This window comes from Eptesicus fuscus, chromosome 1 (genome assembly GCF_027574615.1).
Source record: "Eptesicus fuscus isolate TK198812 chromosome 1, DD_ASM_mEF_20220401, whole genome shotgun sequence".
NCBI classification, from domain to species: domain Eukaryota; kingdom Metazoa; phylum Chordata; class Mammalia; order Chiroptera; family Vespertilionidae; genus Eptesicus; species Eptesicus fuscus.
Window position 1 is genome coordinate 134,249,136 of NC_072473.1, and position 20,454 is coordinate 134,269,589.

At 50.5% G+C, this 20,454-nt stretch overlaps 1 protein-coding gene across 7 annotated transcripts in view; it reads left to right on the forward strand.

The window, feature by feature from the left end:
* CASK (calcium/calmodulin dependent serine protein kinase) overlaps nt 1-20,009 on the forward strand; it is a 291,959-nt gene extending 271,950 nt beyond the window's left edge. For all 7 annotated transcript variants that reach the window (XM_054714350.1, XM_054714353.1, XM_054714355.1 and 4 more), the window contains 5 exons: nt 1,985-2,065; nt 2,174-2,254; nt 6,441-6,643; nt 13,940-14,023; nt 17,982-20,009. In XM_054714350.1, the coding sequence (XP_054570325.1) occupies nt 1,985-2,065; nt 2,174-2,254; nt 6,441-6,643; nt 13,940-14,023; nt 17,982-18,158 (626 nt within the window). In that variant the 3' untranslated portion in view covers nt 18,159-20,009. The remainder of the gene's footprint in view (nt 1-1,984; nt 2,066-2,173; nt 2,255-6,440; nt 6,644-13,939; nt 14,024-17,981) is intronic.
* The last annotated feature ends 445 nt before the right edge of the window (nt 20,010-20,454 follow it).

Genomic DNA, 20,454 nt, shown 5'->3' on the forward strand with positions numbered 1-20,454 from the left:
TCTTCCTCCCAATGGCCTCTGCATGTAAGTAACCTGTGAGTGACTGCCTCTTTGTTTTTGATGAAGTCCTTTTATTTCGTCAGCGATCATCTTAAAACCTGTAGAAGTCCGATCTCTATGTGGTTCTCCTTATATCCCTTGTATGTCTCCTTTTCCAGTATTATTTTCGATGGTTTTGCAACCCTGTGGCCGTGTATTGATTTGATTCAGAGCAGAGTAACCTAGATCATGCTACTCATTCATGGTTGAGATACTGATGTGGAACATATCAGTTCATTTGTTTGTGGTGACTATCTAACTCATCAGCACCTTGCTCCTCTGTGAGAGGCTTGATTGTTTTGTCTGTTAAAATCTGCCGGCTGGCTGATGCGCCTATGCCCCCCAGGGGCCGATAGGTAGGAAAAGCCGTGTCGGCAGCACTCCTGGTTTTATTTTGGTGACTCTTGTCACCCCGTCGCCACCGCAGCGTGCCCAGCTAGCTCTGCTACGCACAGAGCCTCGCGTTCATTTCCATGGTGTAAGGCTGCCGTTCCGACGCAGAGAGCATTTCCTGGGTTTTAGCTGTTGCCAGATCATTGGCTTTGAAGCCTCTTGGTCAGCCTGTGTGGAACCAAGTTCTCCAAAGAAAACAAATGCAGAAATACCCATTAACATGCACTAACCCTATGTCAGCATGTTGCATTTCTGTCTTTTAATATTTTGGGAATGACACTTTTGTTTGTTTGTTTGTTTGTTTGTTTCTGATCTCTTGCACTCCAGAGTAGCCTACTTTGCATTTTACAGTTCTTTGCTACTGGGAAGATCACAAACGTTAAGGACTGAGCTGACGTCCAAAGGCATTTGGCCGTTTTGTTGCAGGGCATAGAAGCTTCTCTTAATGATTGACTGAAACACCCCCGATTCTTGATTCCACCGGGGAATCAATTTTATTGAATGTCCTTCCACCCCTCTAAAATCCCTAGCATGTTCCATATCCCCGAAGAAGGAAACTGCAGTGTGCCCGGCCACATTCGGGCAAAACCCTGCAGAGAAACATTGCGGGGAACAGGTGCGTGGTGTTAGCCGCCTTGTGAGAATTCTCAAACGTGTCTGAGAATCGCACTACCTTGAACTTCCACAGGAAACGGTTACCCTCTCGGGCAAGTTTCTGGAATAGTTTTGTTAAGAGGCAGGTTCCCAAAAAACTGTTTTCCAAGTCTTTCTCCTCAGTCTGTAATGACGAGAGAACTCCCTTTCGCAAAGGTTTTCCAGCTAAGGCCCTGCTTCATGCTTCTTTCCATCGTGTTCACCCTGATTTACCGCCCACAGGCCCACAGCCTGGGGCCCCGCGGAGCCTGGGGCCCTGCTCACGTCCCCACGAGTTTCCATCCAATGCATAGCTGGGTTGCAACAAAACCCGGGAGATGCTCATTTCAAAAGCCTGTGAAATCAGAGTCCCAGAACTTGATCTTGAGAGCATCTAGCATGCTGCCTTCAGCAACTCGGTTGAGCGAAAGAACCATGAAGTTCAAGACCAGCTGTCCATGCATCCCACATCCATCCCTCGCTAGCCTAGCTGGCCTCTTTCTTGGCTCACCTTAGTTGCATTCATTCTATATTCATGTTGGCCGCTGTCTGCAGACTTCCGCCTTTTTAGTATTGCTGGTTTCTTAGAATTGCAGAAAGATGAACAGCATGTGGTTTTGTATGAGTTCGTATGATTTGCTGGCTACTGCATGAGAGAGACGCGGTATCCTTTCGATTTGGACTTTCATGCATGTGCTCAACATATCTTTGGATGCCCCTGCTTCTGAAGTGCATTTTCATGGGCTTAAAGATGACATTTCCTTCCGAAAGGTTATATGACGTACATGTATTAGAAGTCGGATTCAGATATTTTAAGATGGTTTTATGACTACTTTAGGTTTGCCAGTAAAATTATAATTGACATACATGAACTGTTCTTCCTGCAAATTTACCTGTCTTCTAAATCTTTGCATTTTAGTGTTTGATCAATTAGATCTTGTTACATATGAAGAAGTAGTAAAACTGCCAGCATTCAAAAGGAAAACACTAGTCTTATTAGGTGAGTCTCATTGGGGAAACACGTGGTTTTCTTATTCTTGTCTTCGAAACACTTTGTGAATATTATTAACAATTGTCCGTTTTCGCTTCCTTCCCAAAAATGGCGTAGGTGCGCATGGCGTTGGGAGAAGACACATAAAAAACACCCTCATCACAAAGCACCCAGACCGCTTTGCGTACCCTATTCCACGTAAGATATGTCTCTCTCTTAAGTGTTTTGTTTTTCTAGTACTTGTTTAATATTGTCATTTATCTCTTTTTTCTGATTACATTAGTAATAACTATCCTATATAATAAAAGGGTAATATGCAAATCGACTGAACAGCACAACGACCGGTCACTATGACGCGCACAGAGCTGCCCCCTGGTGGTCAGTGCGCTCCCACAGGGGGAGCACCACTCAGCCAGAAGCCAGGCTCATGGCTGGCGAGCACAGTGGCGGTGGCAGGAGCCTCTCTCACCTCCACGGCAGCGCTAAGGGTGTCTAACTGATGGACATCCCCCAAGGGCTTCCGGGCTGTGAAAGGGTGCAGGCCGGCTGCAGGACTCCCTCCCCCTCCCCCCAGTGCATAAATTTCATGCACCGGGCCTCTAGTTCACTATAAGAAATTTGGGCCCAGCCAGCATGGCTCAGTGGTTGAGCATTGACCTGTAAACCAGGAAGTCATGGCTTGATTCCTCCTCAGGGCACAGGCCCGGGTTGCAGGCTTGATCCCCAGTGCGGGGTGTGCAGGAGGCAGCTGATCAATGATTCTCATCATTGATGTTTCTATCTCTCTCTCCCTCTCCCTTCGTTTCTGAAATCAATAAAAAAAAAATCTGGAAGATCCAAAAGAGAACAAAGAAGAAAATGAGTTAATCCCAACCCCACTCCCCTAATAAGAGTGCTATAAATATTTTCTTTTATACCCTTCCAGACTTCTCTTAGTGCAGATATGTGGAGTGTGTGCTTGTGGTTGTTGTTTTTTAAAATATATTTTATTGATTTTTAACAGAGAGAAGGGAGAGGGATAGAGAGTTAGAAACATCGATGAGAGAAAAACATCGATCAGCTGCCTCCTGCACACCCCCTACTGGGGATGTGTCCGCAACCAAGGTACATGCCCTTGACCTGAATCAAACCTGGGACCCTTGAGTCCGCAGGCTGACGCTCTATCCACTGAGCCAAACCGACTAGGGCTGTTGTTTTTTAACAAAATTGGGCTCATCAATTCTGTTTGTATCCTGATTTTCCAAAAGTGTGTCATAAATATTATGCAGATGAAGTATTCTTCAGAAAAATAGGTTTTGATGATAGTATCGTTTTTCTTTGATATAACAATAGTTTTCTTACTCAGTAACTGAACTGCTGACTTTATCACTTTCAAAATCCACTCAATGTGCTGCCAGTTGTTTATTATAAAGAACTTTAAATCTATAATATTTTTATTCCCTTTATCTTCTATAGCTTATCCTTAACCTCTTGCCCTCTTTGCTCCCCAAACTATAAAATGAAGTCATTCTAGAGCAGGGGTGGGGAACCTTTTTCTGCCAAGGGCCATTTGGATATTTATAACATCCTTCTGGGCTGTACAAAATCATCAACTGAAAAATTAGCCTGCTCTTGTAAATAATAGCTAAGATTTGGAAACAGCCTAAGGCCCATCAGCAGATGAGTGGATTATAAAACTGTGGTACATCTACACAATGGAACACTACGCTGCTGTAAAAAGGAAGGAATTCTTACCATTTGCAACAGCATGGATGGACCTGGAGAGCATTATGCTAAGTGAAATAAGCCAGTCAGAGAAAGACAAATACCATATGATCTCACTCATTTGTGGAATATATTGAACATCATAAACTGATGAACAAAAACAGATCCAGAGACAGAGAAGCATCGATCAGACCGTCAAACCTCAGAGGGAAGGCAGGGGAGGGTGGGGATTAGGGGGAGAGATCAACCAAAGGACTTGTATGCATGCATATAAGCCTAATCCAGTGGTCGGCAAACTGCGGCTCTGTTGACTAATGAGTTTGCCGACCACTGGATAGGGGCTTAATCACAAGGAACAACAACAGCCTGTAATTATTGGAATAGAGAGTCTAGGTCAGTGGTCGGCAAACTCATTAGTCAACAGAGTGGCAAACCGCGGCTCATGAGCCGCATGTGGCTCGCAAGCCGCAGTTTGCCAACCACTGGCCTAACCAATGGACACAGACAACAAGGGAGTGAGGGCATGCGTGGGGGGGTGGAGGGCAATGGGGGAAAGGACACATATGTAATACCTTAATCAATTTTAAAATTTTTTTTAAATTATCCTGCTCTGTTTGGTCATACATTTAATTGACTCACCCCTAACGCCTTGGCAGGGCCAGACCAAATGATTTCTCAGGCCTTACATGGCCCGCGGGCCGGAGGTTCCCCACCCCTGGTCTAGAGCTATAAAGAGGATTTGAGATCATGTGAAGCACTCAACAGATACTAGATAAATAGTAGCCATCTTACCAGTATAATGTTATTGCTCCAAAGTTTACATTTTGGATCCCTAGAGCTTTCTAGCAGAGATTTCTTTGGGGTGAGAAGAACTAAAGGAAAATTAGTTTCAAGAGCAGCAGGAGAAACATGTGAAGGCTGGCTCTGTTGTGTAGGGACTTCCGTGCCTTCCTGAAGCCATGTCACCACCACTCGCTGTCTCTCCTGCACCCCAGCGAGCCAGGAGGCGCCACAGGGCCACCCTCAGCCCCGAACACTGTCTGATTCACACACACAAAACTCACCAAGTATTTTTTCAACTGGTGCCATGGGGGGTTTCTAATAAAACACTTTCGAATGTTCTTTGGATTCTCCTTATGTTTAGATCATGAATACAGCAAGCTTTAGCCGACATTTAGTTGCTTTGAGGTCACATCATAATTGAACAGCTGTTGAACCATTTAATGTTATTCAATGGCCAGTTAACTAGCTTGGTTTCCAGACGTACCATTGCTGACCTCAAGCATGTCTACTCTCTGATCTGTTTAGCCCCAGATGAGTGTATATCATATGTTCACCTACCAAAGTGACTGAAGACAGTATAGCATCCACGTAGTATATGCCATTTATTGAACTTTTCATGTACCTGGAGAAAGGAATCTTTTTTTAAAAAAAAATCCATATTTTTGATGCCCATGAGTACTTGGAAGTTCTAATAGTCTAGTTGGGGCAGGAGACAGGGAGTTCCCTGTGGGTTTGGACCCATCCACTCAGCAAAGAGGAGCACAAATGTGTCCTTGCCATGGAAGGAAGGGAGAGAGGGAGGGAGGGAGAGAGAGGAGGGGAGGGGAGGGGAGGGGAAATCAAAAGCAATGCCCCTGGCTTGCCTAGAAAAAATTTCCTGAGCTGTGTCTCTGTCACAACTACTCAGCTTTGCCCTTGTGGCATGAAATTAGGCGCAGACAGTATGGAAAGGAATGGGCATGGCTGTGTTCCAGTGGAACTTGATTCACAAAAACAGAACGTGGGCATATTTGGCCCACAGGCCAGAGTTTGCCAGCTCCTGGTGAAGGTCTCTCTGAACGCCGGGGCCACATCTGGCTGATGTCATTGTGTGTGCAGTATGGCGTGCCTCTGCCGTGTTCTAACCTCCTCCTCCTGCGAGATGCTCCAGATGAGCAGAGCCCGATGGGCCTTCTCTGACGATAGCAGAGTTCAGGGTCTTCACTGTCCAGCACAGTGGCCAGTAGCCACGTGTGCCTGTTGAACCCTGGAAATGTGGCTAGTGAGACTGAGCAACTGAAGTTTTCATTTATCTTCAATTGAAATAACGTTATGGAGTTTTCTATCTTTTACATTCTTTTCTCCTTCTGCCTGACTGCCGTAAGGCACACAGTGAGTTAAGTTACTCTTGGGTCGTTTTGTGTCTTTCTCATGTGGTGACCCCTGAGAGAACGAAATAGATCTTACCCAAACACCAAAAGATTCACCAAACCAGTGGTCGGCAAACCGCGGCTCGCGAGCCACATGCGGCTCTTTGGCCCCTTGAGTGTGGCTCTTCCACACAATACCACGGCCTGGGCGAGTCTCTTTTGAAGAAGTGGCGTTAGAAGAAGTTTAAGTGTAAAAAATGTGGCTCTCCAAAGAAATTTCAGTCGTTGTCCTGTTGATATTTGGCTCTGTTGACTAAGGAGTTTGCCGACCACTGCACCAAACCAAACAGCTCGCCAGCTACTGTGGTCTGATGCCATGCAGATAAATGCAACTTCCAGAATTTAGTTCTACAAAGCTACTAGGGCTGGGAACAGGGCAGGAGGCATATACTGTGCAATCCAGAGTTTAAGAAGAGATTAGGTTTGGGTAGGCCCATGGGGACCCCAGGCTCCGCCTTTTAATCCTCTCTTGGCGTGTGGCTTTGCAGATACCACCAGACCTCCAAAGAAAGATGAAGAGAACGGGAAGAACTACTACTTTGTGTCCCATGACCAAATGATGCAGGACATCTCCAACAACGAGTACTTGGAGTACGGCAGCCACGAGGACGCCATGTACGGGACCAAGCTGGAGACCATCCGCAAGATCCACGAGCAGGGGCTGATCGCCATCCTGGACGTGGAGCCTCAGGTAATGCCCAGCCACATCCAGCCCGGCACCCCGCCTGCATGCTGAGCTCGGGCTTTGCCATCAAAATGCCATCAGAATGTCACGGGCCGCGTAACTGAATGAACTACAGGAAAGGATCAGGGATGAAGGCATCGTGGGTTAACGGTCCAGACGACATAATAATTGTTGGACTTGGTACACACACCAAGTATTTAAGAAGCAGAGTCTGTCCTCTCCTGAGATTCCTTCTACTCAGGAGCTCAATGAACTCCCTGGTGGGGTCTTGCCAGAAACCCTACAATAATCTGGCCTCAGAATGAGAGTCGGGCTCTTTCTCCCAACAGCCAACTTGACCTCTCTGGGTGCAGCTCACGCTGGACCACCAGAGCCTCTGCCAGCATCATAGGTTAGTCCCTAGCGAGAAACTCTGGCCCTGGGGCCTGGGTCTGGAACATGGCACCAGCCTATGAAAGCAAGCGAGAGTGAGCCCTGGGGTGACCGGTGGGGCCGGGACGGAGCCTGGGGTGGCTGTCCGCCTCCGCCATCTCTTTACTGATGAGATGCCTGACCCTGAACTAAAACTAGGAGGGATGTGGCGAACGTGGAGATGATCAGATGATTTATTGAGAGAAGTCCCACACCGGAAGCCATAGAAATCATTAAACTCACAAAGGAAAAAGGCCAAGGCCTACGGCAACCATGCAGATAAGCTGTGTTTTTCCTCTCCGAGGTCAAAGCAAGTAGCACGGAGGGGGCCAGGGGGGCCTTAAAGCTCCCCACGGGGCTCCCAGGCTGCCATTCCTAAAGACCTGTTTGTACCCCACATCCCTTCGCCCTTGTAAATACACTGAGTGGCCAGATGATGATGATCTCTGAACGCATAATAATCTGGCCACTCAGTGTATACCCTATAGAATAAAAGGCTCATATGCAAATGGTCCCCTCGACCAGGAATTCAACCAGCAGGCAGGCCGGCCAACCGCCCATGTCCCCTCCCCCAGGCCAGGCTGGCCGGACCCCACCCATGCACAAATTCATGCACCAGGCCTCTAATATATATATATACACACTGAGTGGCCAGATTATTATGTGTTCAGAGATCATAGTAATCTGGCCACTCAGTGTAGAATCAGAATGGAATGGTAGACCAGCAGGCCCCGTTGCATCAGGAGGCTCCCTGGGTATCCGAGGCAGGGGAGGTCCTGTTCAAGGGCCGCCTTATGAGGCTTGGTCCTCTAGCCATCCCCAGAGGGAGAATGGCCCCTGCGCTCAGGGTCTGTGACCGGGGCGCCCACCGCTCAGCTCCCAAATGCTAACAGCCTGGCCCGCGGGTTCACCTGTTTTCGTTTCTCGTCCCCTGATGGGCTTCTTGAACTTGGAATCCGGTTAAGGGGCTGGGAGGCAAGCAGACGCTGGACAGTGTGCTTAGCAATCATCTTGGACCTGCAGAGAACTAAGTAGATGCTGTGTGCCGCACGCGGATCCTTGTTTAACGACTGATCCCTCCTCACCAGGGATTGGAAAAACCTTCTGGCCAGGGCTGGCTAGAGGCAAAGTCTCAATCCTGGGCCTGGTCCGCGGCATCCTCTCCTTGGGTTCCACACTGGTCTTCACCTGAACGTCGTTTTCTGCTGGTAGTAACGTCTCGAGCAGTTCGCTGGCTGCAGGGCTCAGACCCCTCCGCATTGCCCCAAGTCCACTTGCCAGGGCTTCCCGCCTCCCCTGCCGCTGCCGCTGCTGCTGCTGCCGCCACGCCCCACACCCCGCTCTCCCTGTGCCCCTGCCCTTGGCCTTGCGCAGCCATGCATTGCTCTGCACTGCTGGGCGGGGACACTTCTCTCGGCCTTTTCAGGACATCCCCGCGGCACTTTCTGTGTGGCCCCGGACACCTGGGCACCCCTCATCCTGGCTGGGCACTTGCCCTGCACCCCTGACTGCTGCATTCTTCTCCCCTGTTTCCTGTGTCCCCACCTCTGAGAAGCATGATCCTGGCAGGGCCACCCACCCCTGAGGACCGGCCGGAGGCGTCCTATTCTCCGCCTGAGCCTCTCTGGGGACAGGGGTCGCCCGCATCCTGTTCCTCCCGTTGGTCTGGTTGGCCACTCTGGTCCCAGGCTCTCCGCGCGGGGCCACACATGCTCAGTCTAGACATATGCCCGGTCCCGCGCTCACACTGAATGCCGCACCCAGGGGTCCAGCTGCAGGTGCCCACAGGGCCTCGCCTACTGGGTTTCGCCCTCCACCTTCAGGCCACTGTGCCCCCGGCTTGGCAAGGCCCGCATCCTGACATCAGGATGCTTGTGGCCATGACCGACTTGCTGTCGGGCCCAACCTCATTGCTCCAGGGCGCTCTCTCCTTGGGACATTTTTCTCCACGCCTGCCCCACCCCAGCCTTTGAGGTCACCTCCTCTGCTGTATCTCATGGACAGTTTGATTCAGCCAGCCCCTATTAAGCACCTACTGTGTTCCAAGCACCGTGCAGGAGCTAAGAACGCACATAGGAAGGCAAGCTGGTGAGGATGAAAGACCACCTACCGCTGGTGTTCAGCTCTAGTTCCGGTCCAGTATTTGGGACCATCTTAACTTATTTCAGACAGTCAGGCCAAATGGAGCACATCTATATATATAAAAGCCTACGTGACCAAATGACTGGTCGACTGGTTGCTATGATGCGCACTGACCATTAGGGGGCAGACGCTTAACATAAGAGCTGCCTGCTGGTGGTCAGTGCGCTCCCACAGCCAACCTCCCATGGCTAGCCAACCTCCCACCATCCAGGCTGAGGGACCCCACCCATGCACGAATTCGTGCACCGTGCCTCTAGTGTCTAATAATACTGTATGGCAAGACACCGTGCTTCGACTTTAAACCTCCAGAACCATGGCAGAGACATTAAGCTGGAAGAAAAGGTGTAACCTGGCTGCGTAGAAATGATAATAATAGGTTGTGTTCCGATAGCACTCTCCATCTTGCCAAGCATTAGGACCCCTTACCTGATCCTTGTCACCCTGAGATAGAGATTGTTAGGGTTTTTTAGGCTGGCTACACTGGGCTGCGAAAGTATTCACAGCTGAGAGAAGAGCTAGATACAGAGAGAGTTCCTTTTACTTTTCCTGTGGAGAAAGGGCTGGTGTATTGCTACTCAGTAAAGGCAAAGAACAAAAACGGAACTACTCCCCTTTTTAAAGCCTTGCCTGCTGTTGACAAGGAATGGAGGGGGGGTTGAGGGCTGACATTGAGCAGACATCAGGGGGGTTGTAGTTTGTCAGTTCTTCAGGAGACAGTCGGGGCAGATGTCTTAGGGAGGTGTCTTATCAGTATTTTTCCCAGGCCTGTCAAACGTGCTTAGAGTAAAAGTTCAAAAGACGCATATTTGAAGGGAACTGGGGAAGGGAAGTTTCTACTAATTATCCCTGAGTTGTAAAAACAGCAGGGAGGAGGGGCATGCAAGAATGTGGCCTTGAGAGTAACTTATCTTGTCCCTCAGTTTGAACAGAGGCTAACTTTTGTAGATGAAGAAACCAAGGCTAACATAATTATGACTTGGCCAAGGTTTTACAGCCCATTGAAAATGAGGTTCAAACTTGAAGAGTGTTGTTTGGGTTTTAGGTTTCCCACAATAAATTCTAGCCTGTTTTCATTGTATCGGCCTAGAAGAGTGAACCCTGAGACTCCTTAAGATGATCCACCTTGTACGGAGTGGTATCTGGGGGGGGAGGGGGGGGGGGTTGTGGTTTGTTGGTACGTTTTGGTTTGGGGTTTTTTGCATTTAGAAAAATCTAGAACGCAGCCCAACCTGAGAAAAACTACGGAACTTATTTCTCATGGAAATAAAGCCATGGCTCAGAAAATAATCTATATCTGTAAAACTGAAACTGTAATAGCTCCAGTGTGTGATCAGAACTTGCTGTGGCCGTTTTAACTTTTGATTTTATTCTGATTTACCCATTTGCTGCATTCAAAGTGAAGAGTAGCAGAATGCTTGTGTTTCGCTTTTGCCCACAAAGGGAATCTAGACTCAAAACAAGGGCCGGCTTCTGACCATTTGGTGAGACCCGCTGGCTCTTCCTTAGATTTTTGTACAAAATGACTCAGGCGCCTGCTCTTCTGTACTTTTTCAGTTTGCAGACTGAATAAATGGTAAAGATATCTGCATCTTAGGTACTTGGTCAAATGTTTTTTTATTCCTGGAAGACGGGTAACCTGAGATTAATTACCGACCGTAGATGAGCCATAAAATCAGTTTCTCTGCCCAGAAGAGAACTGAAGAATTCGCTTTAAATGCTACGTTCTTGTTACTTTGGCTGTTTGGATCCAGTGTGTTTCCAGGGATCTTTCTAGATTCCCTCTCCTCTTCGGGGTTCAGAAAAGAGCTATTTGCCTGTAAATAGTAACAAATGTGTGTTTCATCTGAAGTCAGAAAGGAAAGGGGTTAGGAGATCATCGGGAAGTCGCCTATTCAAGGCCTGAGGGAGGGAATCCCTGTGCTGAGGGAAGCTGAGGCTGCACAACGAATGACAAGCACTTGAGACCCCTAAGGGAAGCAGAGGGCGGGACAGAGACCCTCGGGAACTGAGGGACAGTGTGGTGACTCTGCTGGAGGAATACAGCCTGGTTCTTAGGCACAAGAGGCGTTTGGCCGTGTGATGGGCACAGGCGGCGTTGGCCGTTTCACGCAGGAAGTGCAGGATGACCGTGTCTTCATGGGTGAAGGCCAAGGGCGTGTGTGCGGTGCGCAGGGAAGGGCCATCTGCAGGGAGATCGTGTCCTCCGAGGAGCGTGTTTGCTGCGGTTGGGAGGCGGGAGCAGGTGAAGAGCGGGGTGGCTGTCAGGCTGGGTCGCTGAGCAGACACAGGGCCCCCTCCCGCCTGGGGTGGCGTTCTCCACCTCACCCGCTGCGGGGCCCCCTCTGGCACAGGGGCCGCTTCAGGGCCGGGGGCGAGGGTGGGATCTGTGCCTGAGACTGTTGCCATCGCAGCTGCCCAGGAGCCGGCCATGGGAGGGCACCCCTGACCCATGAGCACAGGAGGGACAGGGAGAGTGATGTGCCAGGTCCCTCAGCCCACGAGGAGCTGCTGTGCAACGAAAGTTCAGAAACGATCCTGGCCCGGCCGGTGTGGCTCAGTGGCTGAGCATCAATCCATGAACCAGGAGGTCACGGTTCGATTCCCGGTCAGGGCACATGCCTGGGTTGCAGGCCCCATCCCCATAGGGGACATGCAGGGGGCAGCTGATCAATGACTCATCATTGATGTTTCTCTCTCTCTCTCTCTCTCTCTCTCTCTCTCTCTCTCTTCCTCTCTGAAATCAATAAAACCTTTTTTTTTAAGAAACAATCCTGCCCTAGCTGGTGTGGCTCAGTGGATAGAGCGTTGGCCTGTGGACTGAAGGATCCTGGGTTCGATTCCAGTCAAGGGCACAGGCCCGGGTTGCGGGCTCGATCCCCAGTGTGGGGCGTGCAGGAGGCAGCCGATCCATGATTCCCTCTCATTGTTGATGTTTCTATCTCTCTCTCCCTTTGTCTCTGAAATCAATAAAAATATTTTTTAAATAAAATTTTATTTTTTTTAAATATATATCTTTATTGATTTCAGAGAGGAAGGGAGAGGGAGAGAGAGAAAAATATCAACGATGAGAGAGAATCATGGATTGGCTTACCTCCTGCACACCCCTCACTGGGGATCGAGCCCACAGCCCGGGCATATGCCCTTGACCGGAATCGAACCTGGGACCCTTCAGTCCGCAGGCCGACGCTCTAGCCACTGAGCCAAACTGGCTAGGGCTAAAAAATGAAATTTTAGTGTTGTTTCTTTTTTATTTTAAAATTTCATTTTTTAGCCCTAGCCAGTTTGGCTCAGTGGCTAGAGCGTCGGCCTGCAGACTGAAGGGATAGAGGCCCGGAGAGGCCCGGCGGCCAGGAGAGCTTGGTGCCCTGTGGTCCGGCCCGCCTCAAGGCAGCTGGATTTTGTGCCAACTCTACGCGCTGCCTTACGCTTCCGTTTTCTCATAAAGACGGTTTACCCCAAGTGCCATTTGGGCATGAGGGCGACAACTAACCAAGACACAGCCCCCGCCCCACGGTACTCCCCCTCCAGGGGCCAGCTCTGGGTTTCCAGTGCAGGGGCTCAGCTCAGAGCTCATCGAGGACTTTCTAGAGAAAAGGACATCAGTGCCCTGGCCGGTGTGGCTCAGTGGGTAGAGCGTCGGCCTGCGAACCAAAGGGTCCTGGCTTCGATTCCAGTCAAGGGCACGTACCTCAGTCACAGGCTCCTCCCCGGCCCAGGCCCTGGTCAGGGTGCTTGTGCAGGAGGCAGCCAGTCGGTGTGTTTCTCTCACATCGATGTCTCTCTCTGACTCTCCCTCTCTCTTCCACTCTCTCTGTAAATCAATGGGAACATATCCTCCGGTGCGGACTAACAAAAAAGAAAGGAGGGACAGGGACAGGGACAGGGACAGGAAGGAAAGAAAACCAGTGCTCTGTTCAGCAAACCCTCAACCAAGCAGAAGAGAGAGGGGGTCAGGGACGAGGGATGGCAGGCCCAGGCACGGGGCGTCATAAGAAAAGGGCCAGGAAGCCAGACAGGGTTTGGCCCACTCTGGAGCCTCAAGTACTTGGGCAAGGCCAGCCCGCAGGGACGGCGGGGGGCGGGATGTGGGGGGACAGGCTGACGGAAGGAAGCTGGCAGGGGCTTGGAGGCCCCTGTCCCTGGAATGTAGCATCTCCTCAGGGGCCTGTGACCTGCTTATAGCCCCCCAAGCTGCTCCAGGGGCTCCAGACCCCAGCTCCGGGCAGGGTCTCCCCCCCACACAACCTCCCCCAGCCCCCACCCCTCATCAGGGCAACTCACATGCTGCGAACACGGCCTCACGGTGCCAGGGGTAACGGTCTCAGCATCCCTGTTAGCAACTTTGGGTTTGAAGTGGGAAGCGGGCTGTGGATCGGTGGGGAGGCCAGCCGGCCGGTGCCAGGCTCCCCCAAAATGCACTTCCTAGACATCAGAGTGTCGGCTGCAATCAGCAGCCAGCTCTACGCGAACCCCAAAGCAGCATGACCAGTGTTGACTTTTCTGAAGAAAGCTCGGTCAGATTGGCTCATGAGATGCGTAAGAAAAATGTCCAGTGTGTCGCCTCTTGTTTGCTGGTGGCTGTCGCCTCTCCCTCGGGAGAAAGGGAGTCCTATGTGGGTCATAGCGTTGGTCACTTACCTGGTGAGACCCCTGGCCGGAATGTGGGTTACGGCCTTTTCGGCTGGGTCACGTTGTAGACTCGTTTGCAAGTTGAACTTCATCTTCTAAGTCTCAGTCTCTCTCACGCAGGCGCTGAAGGTCCTGAGAACCGCCGAGTTCGCTCCTTTTGTTGTTTTTATTGCCGCACCAACCATCACCCCGGGTTTGAATGAGGTAAGACCTGATCAGTGACCCCCACCCTGTGCGCACCCCCCCCCATGGCCAGGGCCGGTCCTGCTGTGCGGCCCGGACCACAGCCCCGTGTCCGGGAGGCCCCGAGCGCAGCCCCGCTCCATCCCGATGCTGGCGGGCCAAGGCCATGTCCCTGGTGTGTGGTCCTCGTTCAGGGTCAGGAATGAGGCCAGACAGGCGTGTTCCCCCGAGATCAGCCATTAGGCAGACGCCAGCCCTGCTCCCCAGCACAGTCTCCCTGTGGCCTAATCAATAAGTCTACTTTTTTTTTTCCAATTATTTCTTCTGTTTTTAAAATACTGTTGAGACTATTACACATGTCCCCTTTTTTCTCCCATCGACCCCCTCCAGCCCGCCCCAGGCCCCCAGCACCCCACTGTCTGTGTCCATGGGTCATGCATATATGCACACACATTCTTTGGTTGATCACCTCCCACCCACCCTCCCTTCCCTGCCTTTCCTCTGAGATTCCACAGTCTGTTCCAGGCTTCTGTGTCTCTGGATCTATTTTATCTGGATCTAGATGTATCTGTAAACATTGCTATGATCTATTTTATTGATCAGTTTATTTTATTCATTATAGTCCACATATGAGTGAGATCATGTGATACTCGTCTTTCTCTGACTGGCTTATTTCACTTAGCGTAATGCTCTCCAGGTCCCTCCACCCGTCTTCCCTCTGAGATCCCGCACTCTGTTCCATGCCTCCATGTCTCTGGGTCCACTCCCTTCCTCAGTTTATGTTCATTGGATTCCACATATGAGGGCGATCATGGGCTCCGCTGAAAGGGTTGAAATAGGTGTCCTTTTAAAGGGCTCGCACCCCCTCCGCCCTCCTCTCCTCAGAGGGACGAAGCCAAGCGGCTTCCAGGCCCAGCTCTGGGCCAGGGATGGCCTTGGCGGGGATGCCCGGGCTCCGTCTGCAGCCTCTGCGGGTGGCTCTCCCCGGTCAGTCCCTGGGGATGAGCTCAGTCCCCTGTGAGGCCAACGCAAGTGAGCAGCGGCCTCAGAGGCCGGGCAGGCAGCCGGGACGGCGCCTGTGGCTGACAGATAGGAAGGCGGCCATGGTGGGGCTTCCCTGTGCGGTCATTCTTCTTCATAATTATTATTGAAAGTATTACACATGTCCCTTTTTTCCCCCCATGACCCCCTCCAGCCCGCCCCCGCCCCCCGCCCCAGGCCCTCACCACCCCATTGTGTGTGTCCATGACATGTGCATACATGCACACAAGGTGTCCTTGATTGATTCCCTCCCACCCTCCCCCGCTTTCCCTCTGAGGTTCCGCACTCTGTGCATGCTTCCATGTCTCTGGATCTGGGGGTCATTCTTCAGGGGAGACTCCCGCCCTGAATCCTCCTGAATCCATCACTTCTGCAGGGCAGCAAGCCCCCAGGGGGCTCTAGGCTCTGTGCAGTGAAACCAGGGCTTGCAGATGTTCGCGTCCTGTGCCTTTAAGAGGAAACATTGAGGTTTCTGTGTGACCTCTGTTCTCAGTCATCACTTGGGGCCGGTGTCTTTGCAGAAGGGCGTTCCTTTGGGGATGGGCTGGTTTCCGCTCCGTGGTAACCCGCAAGCGCGTTGGAAGCTGCCCGCTGTGGTCCGCGCCGCTCCTTCGGTTGCCGCGTGTTTTTGTTGAATCATCACCTTTGCTTTGTTTTTGTGTTTGTGTTGCCTGTCTCCCCGCCCTTTCGCTAATTTTCCATAGCTGCCAAAATGGTGCAGGAAGTTGCCTGTAAGTACCAGCCAGGAGGCGATGCATTGCGGCCTGCTCACCTGCGCGGATGTAGGATGTAGGATGTAGGGTGTAGGATGTAGGATGTGGGATGTAGGATGTAGGATGTGGGATGTGGGATGTAGGATGTGGGATGTAGGATGTAGGATGTAGGATGTAGGATATGGGATGTAGGATGTAGGATGTAGGATATGGGATGTAGGATGTAGGATGTGGGATGTAGGATGTGGGATGTAGCGGTCTCCTCCCGCAGCCCCTTGCTTCTGCTGGCGGCATAAAGGCATTTTGTTTTCACTGAGGGGCCCCCTGCTCCCGGCCAGGCCCGCCCCCAGGCGAGCTGTCGCGGAGGCAGAAGCTGTGACAGATACAGCTTCGTCTCATCAGAGCCGAAGAGGGCGCTTCATTCCTGTGCTGAGAGCTCCATGCAAAAGGCCATGCTCTCGGCCTAGCCTCCCCGGACGTTCTCAGCACCCCAGCTTTCCCAGCAAGTCAGAGGCTCTGCTGGGGGGTGGGAAGCCCAGGACCCAATGTCCCCAGGAGCCCACGCTCAGAGAGCGACACGTTGGGGCTCCTCCTCTGTGCTGTGTTTGTTGTGAAATAAAGCCACAGTGAAAATACGATGCTTTTGAAGTGCAAGCGGAAAGCGTGTTGATGCGGCCTTCGAAGGCGAGGAGCCCAGGCCTCATCAGCACCGCAGTAGTCACCGCCTGGCGTCCCGGCACGCCAGCGCATCCTGGCAGGAGAGGGCACACAGGCGGGAGGCTCCCACAGGCTGTCCTGGAGAAAAGATGGGGTTCCCGACTTCCACTTTGGGTCCCAGGCTAGAGGAGGGGCCCTGAGCCGTAGGCGGGCACCACGGCTCCCAAGTCCTTGGCAGCCCCGCAGCCTTGAGCTTGTCCGCAGCCCCATCTGTCATCAGAGGCGCCCGCGTCCCCGTAGAGCTGCTCTGTCTCTCGAGTGTAGAGCCAGCACTCATCCCACCCGGTCATGGCCAGCAGTAGCCAGCCAAGTGCTTGTTCTTTCCATGACATGTATTAGGCGCTTACTGTATGCAAGGCACAATGCCAAGGACACGGCGAGGACAGGGCACACAGCTTGCGGTCTAGGTGGGGGGACGGTACTAAGCTGATAAGCAGGTGTTTCATTGCATCTGTGTGTGTTGTGAGACTCGAGCCAACAGCTCGCCCACCCAGCGCCGGAGGAGAAGGGGGCAGCTAACGTGACTGAGCAAGTTGCCTGGTTTCACATCGGAACTTGTCCATTGAACTTGCAACATTGTATGATCCATAAAGAGACAGGGGCGGACTCTCTGGTGACTCTTAGGAGGCCCTTATCTTGAAAGAAGCGCCACCCTGAGGCCAACGTGAGACTCTCGTGACAAACTCCGGGCCCTGAATGTCCCCTTGCTGCGGGCTCAGCCAGCGACAGTTCTCCGAGTCTGTAACCAGCTCTGGAGTGGAGGGAAAGTTCTTGACTGGAGCCAGACTCCCTAGAGCTCAGCGGCTGCCTCTCCCTCAGGGTTCCCCCTAAGAGATGCGCATGCTTATAGACGGTGACATTTGGCCCTTTCCGATCCAGACCAATTTGAGGGGACTCATCAGATGCCAGTCGCTGTTGTGTCTGGGAAATAGCCTCATTTTGTCCATTATCTGTAACATCCAGAAAGCTTTTGCTGCTGCTGAGTGAGGGCCATTATATGTAATTGAATTCCCAGAACATGTTGAACCTCTAAGTCGAAAGGAGGGAAATGCAACTTCATTTGTTGTGCAGAGGGGAGCCAGGCAGGCTCTAACCTCACCCCAAAGCCCTCCCACCAAGCAGGGAGCAGGAGAGAGGCTGGGGCTGGGGGCTGGGTCAGAGGAATGAAGACAGATCGGCTAGGCCTGGAAGTGGTGGGGGGCAATGTGTTTGCTGAAGAGTGTGTGTTTTCTCTGGTCCGTCCGGTTTGGTGTGGAACTCTTCGTTGCATGGTGAGTGGTCTGGGTTGCAAGCAGGAGTTCTGTGACCCAGAACTGTCCCTCGTCTCCTCTGTCAACGAAGCGGACTCGGCCTTGTGCCCCAATGCGGCACATCGAGGTCTGGCCTTGGCTGTTTCTGACACTGAGACGAACAGAAACGCGCAAAGAAAAAGAATCCCGCTGACTTCTCTCTTCTCTACTTTTCCCTCCTCCCCTGCCCGCCCCTGCCTCCTTCCCCTCTCCATCCAGGATGAATCTCTTCAGCGCCTGCAGAAGGAGTCTGATATCTTACAGAGAACATACGCACACTACTTCGATCTCACAATTATCAACAATGAAATTGATGAGACAATCAGACACCTGGAGGAAGCCGTGGAGCTCGTGTGCACAGCCCCTCAGTGGGTCCCCGTGTCCTGGGTCTATTAGGCCTGTCCCCAGATATCTGCCGCATACCTGGGAGCCACCTCATACATGGAAACGCCTCTTTGTTATCGGCCTTGTGTCAGCAGGTCATGGTCCCTAGAGACTACCTAGTTGTAGTGTGACCTACATTTATAATTATTGTCATGTCCGAATTAGGTAGGAGGAGAAAAACAATTACACACTAATTTAAAGAGACAGTATCTTTTTTAATCAGTTCTCCTAAACTTTAATAAAATGTATCTTTAAATGTATGTATTATTCAATCCTTTGGAATGTTATATTTTTTGAAATCATAGCTTTTTATTTCCAAGGCCCCTAAAAACTGCACAAAATAGATGCTGCTTTCTATAATCTATTTTAATAATAATAAACAATGATTCTGTTACCTTGACCGGGGGTGGAATACTACATTCTTTTTAGAGTCTGATTTCCTGGATTGGAATCTCTTTCTTTCCTTTATTTATTTGAAATAATCAGTCTAGTGATGACAAAACAGTCATAAATTTTTAAAGACCTTTTTTCTCTTCTGTTTTTTAGAGTAGTCTTTTTTTTTTTAAGTCCTTGATGTAACATCCAGATGATGTGATACTGTCTCTTTGAAGCCCCCTGTAAACCTTTTAGAGATTTGAAGTTGGGTCTTGACTCTTAATGCATGTGGACAGTCGCGAGCGTTTATGCTGTCGGTGTGTCTGTGTTGGACAAAACAATCTGTAATTACAGGCAAGTACATTCCGCTCACGGGGCACACCCAGCGAATAAGAATAAGATGCTATTATGACTAAGTTGTAAAACCTATGCACATCCCTTGCATTTTGGGCAACTTTATAAAAAAAAAACCGACAAAAACAAAACTGATTTTTATTAATAATAATCATATAGTGAAATGTGTTTGTAATTTTGTCTCAATTTAATTTGTTGTAAGGTGGGAGGGGGAATTGCTGGTTTCGCCATTTCAGATCTGTGTTGTCTGAGAGTATTAACGTTTTAATTAAGCAAAGAAATGAGGATTTTTAAAATGTATGTCATTGTTTTAAAAGCACCCATTTTAAGAGAATATACTGTGCAATGAAGAAACCAGTTTAGGCATTTGCTATAAACTGAATTATTCCAAAAGAATAATCTATAACAGCCCTGTAAATTCCTTTAAAATGCTAACTAACAGGACAGTTTGACCAAGTTTTTTAAATATACTTCCTTTTATGTGTTCAATATTAAAAGCCTTTGGGTCCTTCATTTCATTATAGATTTGTTCAGATATACAACCGATAATCTTTCCGATTTTATAATTCATTAGATGCTCATTGAACCATCAAAGGTCCAGGAGCGACTATCAGTTGGAAGGACAACAAATTACTCTGCCGGAGCACAGCTCAGACCATGCCTGGCTCCCAGAGCACACGCGGTCACCCAAGGGCCACCATGTCCCAGAGGCCATCTGTGGTTTCCCTTCCTCTTGCTATATCCCTTGGCACAGGAGAATCATCTTTCCTTGTTGCTGTAGAAACATTAACCATCTCATCGCCCTTACATGAGATCGCATCCTTCCACTACAGCAAATTCGGGCTGGGGGTTTCTGACTCTTGCCGGAGGTCAGTGGAAGGTTTTTCATGATAGCGCCAGGGTGTGTGACGTGGTTCTGTTAACCTGAGATCCTTGAAAAAAATACCATCGTGTTTGCTTCTTGACAGCTAGATGGCCTCATCGCTTTGTGCCTTTTGGCAGGATGTGCAGGGTGTGTTCTGAGCTGAAAAGCTCCTCTTGAAGGACCACACAGAGAAGACGTCTGTATACTCCTTTTGGGGTGTCATCCCTCGCCACATACTCTTTATTAAATGATGCTGATTTTTTTCTCTCTGATGTTGTCCTTTGTCCGTGACCAGATGAGTCTGCAACTTACCAACAAGATGTTGAGCGAACTGCTTCTGTTGGGGCTCCATAGCAGGGTGACCAGACCACCGTAGCAGAGACATCCTGGATGGAAGGAGAAACCCCAAGAGTTGTTTAGGGCTGTGCTAGGATTGATTCCGATCTAACCGATGCCAAGGCCAGATAATCATTCCCTTGAAGGTACTACAATCCGGGCTCTTCTCAGCGTGCAAGGGCCCGCTCTACCTCTTTTCCAATGAAGCACAAAAAAGAAATCCGCTGACACCTGGGGCAGAGCAACTCCTCTGGGAGAAACCCCCGCGCCCTCCTTGCACTTTCAGACCAAATCGCGAGAGATGCTGACCACGCCACGTTGATAACGGTGGATCAAGCAGAGAAAGAGAAAAGCAATGCCAAGCTGAGAGTCTGTGGT